Here is a 7,061-nt window from a genome sequence, read left to right as displayed (position 1 = left end):
CCTACCATAGTATTTCTCTTTCACGCGAGGACACGAGCCCGATCCTCTCCACAGGCAAGTCTCGTTGCACCTACCTACCTGCCTGCTTGCCTGCCTACCTACCTACCTACCTACCTACCCACCTACCTACCTACCTACCTACCTACCTACCTACCTACCTACCTACCTATCTACCTACCTACCTATCTACCTACCTACCGCGCTTCTACGAACTCCTGAACCTGCGTCCCCCTTTTCGTTTTCCCGCTGTCTACTCCGACATAGGGTACCGTACAACTTGAAGCGGGATACTGCGATCGTGAGTCGCGAAGCAGCGGGTCGCGCGAATCTCGTGAGAGCAATCATTATCTCGCCTCTGTGCTTTAGATATGCGTATTTTACACGATTTTAAGTCCCCCAGTCCAGTCTACGTCCGACGAAGCATTTTTATCGTCCTTGCTTGCACACAAGTCGCAACATATCCGGATGGCGCGCCTTTGGAATCAATTAAATTAATTACTTGGAATACAATTCTCGTCAGATAGACCGTAGTGATATCTGAACTCTGTAATCGTAGAAGTGGCAATCACTAGACAGACGTTGGGATACACAGAACCACATTCGCAAGTAACTACCCAAGTCGAATTTAATCATTCGTCGTATGATTGCGAAACAAAATGGCATGCAATGTTTTATTGAGGCATTTGTCATTAATCAATTCCCGCTGTTACCAGCGGAAGCGAAGGTTACCGTATCCTCTCTCGACCCACTCTTTCTCTTGGCAATCTCCCGCGAAACCTAAGCTCCAATTATTCAAAGGAGTCATCGCTGTGTGAGGATTGAACGCGCACCGCGATATCAAAGTACGTCACAATATTTGCACGCTTTACAGCGCGCCGTCCAAACAACCGTCAACAAAGTAAGATCCGGCGAGAGGGATCAATGCAGTCGTATTTCAGAACGTGCGTACGTGCGCGTATGTGCGATGACCGAGATAAATACAGTGCCGTGTGCGTTTAATCGGTCGCCAAGCAGAGAGAGAGAGAGAGAGAGAGAGAGAGAGAGAGAGGAGGGAGGAGGAGAATGAAGGAGAGAGAGAGAGAGAGAGAGAGAGGGAGGGAGGGAAGGAGCAATTTCGAAAGGCACACGGGGAAGGAGTGCGAGGCACGTGCCGGAGCTATGCGCGTGCGTCAGACACTCCGCACACGGTGGCACTCGGCTATTTTCGAGGAACGTGATATAAGCCCCGATGACGTTCGCGCGACTGGTCGCATACGCGCGCGTCCGCGTCGGAATTGCCATTACCAGGCCGATCGACCTCGTATGCAAACGCGCCTGGCCGGCCAGCCGGTTCTAATGACCTTTGCAGGCGCGAGACTAATCGCCGACGGTCTCCGTGGAAACGTTCTGCTCCATTGTTTCTCAGCTTTTTCAGCTCGTCGGTGAATTTATGACGCGCGAACAACAGTCGCGGGAATTAAAATCGCGGGCTACTCGCATGATCCCCAACGAATCCGAACGATTCGATGAATGTACACGCATTTTTCACCGGCGATGAAACAGTAGGAGATTACGGAGAATTACCCGTTACGATAAAGTATTGTTCGACACGAAATATCGTGAAAAAAAGGAAAGGAAAAGAGAAACAAAAAATGGCGGACGAAGGAGATCGCAGATAATTGTCCGTATTTCAAATTTCGTAAAAATTAAAGTGAAACGAAGAATAAAAAAAAAAAGAAAGAGTAGTCAAAAATTCGATTGGAGATCGCCCACGTCAATCTTGCTAGGAAAGCCAATCGATCGACTCCGGAAAGGCCCGGAGGAGATCGCGAGGAGCAAGCTGTGCCTCTCTCGGCATCGGTCGCACGGGGAGGGGACCGAGTCCAGAGTGGGGGCCTTAAAGGCAATCGGGTGCCGACTGTGTCCGACTGTCAGAATTCGATGGTAGGAGTACTCGGGTTAAAGCGTCACGCGCTGTTTCTCCCACCATACCTCTCTGTCTCCCTCGTCGTTCCCCACCACTACCGAAAGTGGCGGCACTACCACTAGGCATTCCATCGAGTGCCACGCTCCGCGACCGTGCGACAGAAAACGTTCGTCGCTCGCCGAGTCAGTCGAGCTCTGACACTAGTCCCGAGTGGCTGGGCGCGAGACGTTGAGTGAGGAGAGACTCGCGCAAGGGACGTACAGCCGGGTGTAAACTACCTCTCGTAATCACGTAATCTGCGACTTTATGTTCTCGTATCCGTGATTCCTTGGATTTCACCGCGTTTACGCGTCGGTCGACAGTGTGAGACGAGGGCGACGCATCAACGCAATAAAGTACTGGATTATCAGTGAAGTGATACATCGGTACCGCCAGTGTTTGTACATTAAACGAGTATTGGCGATTTAGGGTTTTGCCGGATTCTGTGATACAGAGGCAGGAAGAGAGAGATAGAGAGAGAGAGAGAGAGAGAGAGAGAGAGAGAGAGAGAAAGCGAGAGAGCAGAAAAAGAGCGAGAGAGAGAGAGCGAGAGCGAGAGAGAGAGAGAGAGAGAGAGAGAGAGAAAGCGAGAGAGCAGAAAAAAAGAGAGAAAGAGACCAGAAGGATGGTGACCGGAGTAGGTACCACAATGCCGACGGGCGGTGTCACCGTCGGCGCTACGCCGCCCGCGCAACACGTGCCTCAGGAGGCTGGTCAGCCGCCGGCGCAGACTACCCCGCCCGTGACGACTACGCGAAGATCCAGCGAAAATCGACGGGTCAGTCTCTTACGAAGAAATTTCTATCATCGGGAAACTTTTCCAACATTTTCGACCGATAAACCATTAAATTAATCGTCTTTTTTTCTTTTTCGGATAAATAAAAAAATCATGATCATTATCGTCATCGTGATCATTAGTAAACCGTTGAATTGAGATAAAATCAAGTAGATGCATGACCACCTGACAGAATTTTAAACGGATCTACCTTTTAATTGGGAAATAGCGCAACGAGAAGGCCAAGTTGGTGCCTTAAACTTGAAATAGATTTCGCGTCAAGTTCCCCCTGTCGAAACCTCCTCGAGTCTTTTTACGACCCGTTTTTCTTACGACAACCGCGAGACTCTCCCGCTACTGTTGCTTAACGGCGGAAATATCTTTCGTTTTGCAGAGCAATAAGCCTATTATGGAGAAGAGACGTCGTGCTCGAATCAATAACTCTTTAAATGACCTGAAGACTCTCGTATTGGATGCTATGAAAAAAGACGTAAGTATCTTGATATCGTTCGTTATTGAATTCACGCGCGTATCTTTTGTTTTTCTACTTTGGCATAAACCGTTGTTCCTCGGTAACAGTCAGTTTGACACGCTGCGACACCTCTCGAAAAAATTTCTCTTTCGATTCCCGGGAAATATGTCAGACCAAATTTCCAATCGGACAGATAGAAATTATCCACCACGTCACCATTCTGGCTACTGATCTCTCTCTGCTCGACCGGTCGCGCATAATCAATCCGTCAATTTTCCTCTCTGTTACAGCCATCAAGGCACTCGAAGCTCGAGAAAGCCGACATTTTGGAAATGGCCGTGAAACATATGGAAAACCTCCAACGGCAGTCGGTCGCTCTGACCGCATCGGCGGATCCGACCATCCTGAATAAATTCCGCGCCGGTTTCACCGAGTGCGCCAGCGAGGTTGGCAAGTTTCCCGGGTTGGATACTTCGGTGAAGCGACGTCTGCTGGCCCACCTGGCCTCGTGCATAGGCCCGGCCGATGCCAACAGCAACAACGGCCAAACGACGGCTCAACAGCCTGTCCAGCCGGCGCCACCGACGACGCAACTGCAAGTGCACATCCTGCCGCAGGTCGACGCCACTCCGCGGATCCAAGTGCAACAGTCGAACGGCATATTCTTCACCAACGCCAACGGCACCGGTCTGCAGTTGCTGCCGACCAGATTGGCGAACGGCGACATCGCCTTGGTGCTCCCGGCGGGAGCGAAGGCGACACCGGTTACGTCACCCTCCTCGTCACCTACGCCAACCTCACCGTTACCAACATTAATCCCCATCCCCCAGCGAACGGCCAGCACAGCGTCATCGTCCTCCTCGTCGTCCTCCACCAGCTCGACTTCCACGTCGGCGGCGAGCCCGGTAACGTTCGAGGCGTCGCCGGCGTCTTTCCGCGATCAGTCGACCGGCTACAGTTCGGGCAACAGCCACAGAGACGTCGCGACGTCCCCGGCGAACGGCTACACGAGTGATCTCGAGTTCGACCCGCGTATCTGCAGCCCACCCCTTCAGAAACCCCTCGCTCTAGTGATGAGAAAGAGCGTGGTGCAGCCGGTGGAGGGGAAACCATGGAGGCCGTGGTAAAAGGGACAATCGGGCGGTGATCGAACTTTGTTTGATTGTGCCGTGCGTGATGATAAGCCGAAGTGATACCTGACACAATCCCGACGTGTGACGGTCCGTCGACCGCGCGGCCGCGCTCGAGAATTCGTTCGCCGTTTCAACGCGTGTTTCAACGCCCCGATCAACGTAGCTGCGTGAACGGACTTTCGCGGAGGAAAGGAAACATGTTCCTCAATTACGTAGACCGTTGTAGACGCGGCTCCCCTCCCCCTCCCCCTCCCCCTCCCCTTTCCTCTGCTATTCCGTTCGCGAAAGGGAGAACGTGACGACGACGCCGCCGCCGCCGCCGCTAAGTTAGATGCGATTATTTCGCTGAGAGAGAAGACGCGATTTCTTCCGCCCTGCCTGCCTGCCTTCCTTCCTTCCTTCCTTCCTTCCTTCCTTCCTTCCTTCCTTCCTTCCTTCCTTTCTTCCTTTCCTCCTTCCGACGAGCGTCCGCGTGCAGTCGGCCAGTAGCCAATTGGTGGCAGTGTGCCTTATCACTAGTGCCTTGTAAATACGATTCTTCCTTTTTATTACGATTCTTCTTTGCCGAAACGTGTGTCGGGCAGACAAGCGCAAATGATGTTCCTCCTCGAATGGTGTCGCGACATTTTTGCCTTTTGATTCTTCGTCTCCTCTTTTTACTCCTCTTTCCCTCTTGTCCTACCGCGCCGCGTCCTACCGTCGCTATCTCCCCCCTACTCACTATTCGTCGATCATCGATTGTGTATATAAATTATGCGAATATTATATTTTAAGTGCCTTACGCAACAAGAATCACCGAGGTCTTCCATTCTGTTTCTTGTACGTAAAACTCTAGCCGAGTTGTATATATCGTGGTTGTATAAGCGCGAAGAGGAAGCTCGTCGTCGTAGTCGATATATATGACTTAGACTCTAGGATTAAGAAGTCGTGTGCAGAATGCGAGAGAGTCTGTTGAGAGAGACGGTGCACTGTGAGGGTGTGCATGACAGGGGGAGCGAATGTGGTTAATAACGCGTTATTTATATTTATACGAGTGCAAAAAAGTTAAATTTATAATTCGGCTAGGAAAAGCGACTCTTTGCGAGAGCATCAAATAAACGTGTTGATCTCTTTCTCAAAATCGAGAGTTTTTATTTATCTCAACCACCGATTCCTCATTTCCATCAGATTCGCCTACTCGCGCTCTCCGATTTCGCTCGATTCGCGCTCCGCGGTCGAGAGAGCGGTCGTAATATATTTCCCGGTAACAGCAGTAACAGGGCGGAAAAAAATGTATTGTGTACGCGCGTGTTGCATGAGCATTCAATTATTCTTCGGCGGAAGGCTTCGGCTTTCGAAGCGAGACTAATCGAACCTGAAAACGCTCGCGCTCCGCGCACACGTGTCCGACACGCCGCACGGCTGGAGCGAGACTGATAGCCCACGACGGAGACTTGCCGCGTAAGTGGCGCCACCAGGCGGCGAGACTCAACGTTGCACGCGCGCTGCACAGCAGGATGAACCGGTCTGTACGCCCCCCTCCCCCCCGGAGCCCGGGCCCGGAGCTGGCCCAAAATCTCTCCCTTGTATTTTTCCAGCTCCGGCATTACCGAACCTGCCTGCCAGAACCTGCTGCCTTCTGGTGGATTTTGTCGGAACATCGTAGGACCCTTGCGAGTCCTTAAAGGATCTGTGGGATCCTTTTCTCATCCGATAACCGAGACGGTGCGCGAGTCGGCGAACACGCGACGACGACGACGACCTAATTCCGGCTGGGGGCCAATTACGCAGCCGATTTTTCTTCTGTGTCTCGGGCAAAAGTTCACGAGTCGCAAAAGTGTGCCCGCGGCCTATCAGTCAGCGATTATTACGAGATATAATTATCGATATATGTATAAGCGTCTTGAGGCGATTAGATCGTCGTATGAAAAAAACGAAGAAATAAAAGAAAAAGTGAAATTGGAATGCGGATTATCGAGCGCCACCGAATCTAATCTTCGAACCGGACTCGGAACGACCAGATCGCGACAGTCGATTATCGCGCTCAACTTTCCCTCGCGCGACCGGGTGTTCGTAATTTTCCAATGAGCGCTAACCAGCGTAGTTTAAACTGTAGATAAAGCTATCTATGAACACGAGTAGTCACGATGTGTATCTGAATATTTCGCCGGAGGCACGTACGCGTATTTGGCTCGTTCGTGAACTCGTTATCCTGTTCTTTCTGGCAGTATCGGAAGCATGAAAATATTATAGCAGAAATTAAACGCGTTAAACATACATTCCTTTGCACAATATTTTTGCTGAAGCTGACCCGCACCGACATTGCAGTATGAATTATCATAGAGATAGTAAATGACGAAGGAACAAAAGCAACGAAATATTCAAATAATTATTGAGCAATTATTCGAGTATTTAGTCACCAATCAGGAAGTTCACCTTGATTAAGATACGATAAAAATCACTGTCGCGATGTGCGCTCCACTGAGAGACATTTCGTTCTCGATCAATGCTACGTATCCAGACTTTGCTAATTGCTCGTCGCGCCGGAATTACACTGACTAATTTGGTTTTCCCTCGGTTATCTAAATCTCGGTTACATAAATGCTCCGACAAACAGGTCTCGCGAAGATACCGCGCGCTGCTCTACGTCCGCTCTCTCGAATCGAGAAAGAAGAATCCGACCACCTACCTACCTCTCTCCCACCAAGGCGCGCGACGGCGAGCGCGCGATTTTCGTGACGGTGATTAAGCGCGCCG

The 7,061-nt window shown here is 50.9% G+C and overlaps 1 protein-coding gene across 1 annotated transcript; it reads left to right on the top strand.

Moving 5' to 3' along the window:
- Positions 1–2,483: 2,483 nt before the first annotated feature.
- hry (bHLH transcriptional repressor hairy) lies at positions 2,484–5,263 on the top strand. Its single transcript, XM_011150578.3, has 3 exons — positions 2,484–2,723; positions 3,115–3,210; positions 3,483–5,263. Exons 1-3 carry the CDS (start codon positions 2,571–2,573, stop codon positions 4,317–4,319), a joined length of 1,086 nt encoding a protein of 361 aa, XP_011148880.1. The 5' UTR covers positions 2,484–2,570; the 3' UTR covers positions 4,320–5,263.
- The last annotated feature ends 1,798 nt before the right edge of the window (positions 5,264–7,061 follow it).

This window comes from Harpegnathos saltator, unplaced genomic scaffold, assembly GCF_003227715.2.
Source record: "Harpegnathos saltator strain DR-91 unplaced genomic scaffold, Hsal_v8.6 scaffold132, whole genome shotgun sequence".
Lineage (NCBI taxonomy): Eukaryota > Metazoa > Arthropoda > Insecta > Hymenoptera > Formicidae > Harpegnathos > Harpegnathos saltator.
Note: the sequence above shows the minus strand (reverse complement) of the source record. Positions and strands in the feature narration are given on the sequence as shown.

What these genes read in the sequence shown, in the direction of transcription:
- hry (XM_011150578.3), top strand. Translation starts at nt 2,571, where the DNA reads ATGGTGACCGGAGTAGGTACCACAATGCCGACGGGCGGTGTCACCGTC. An exon ending in GATCCAGCGAAAATCGACGG is followed by an intron (nt 2,724 to 3,114) that starts GTCAGTCTCTTA and finishes TTCGTTTTGCAG; the next exon opens with AGCAATAAGCCTATTATGGA. An exon ending in TGGATGCTATGAAAAAAGAC is followed by an intron (nt 3,211 to 3,482) that starts GTAAGTATCTTG and finishes TCTCTGTTACAG; the next exon opens with CCATCAAGGCACTCGAAGCT.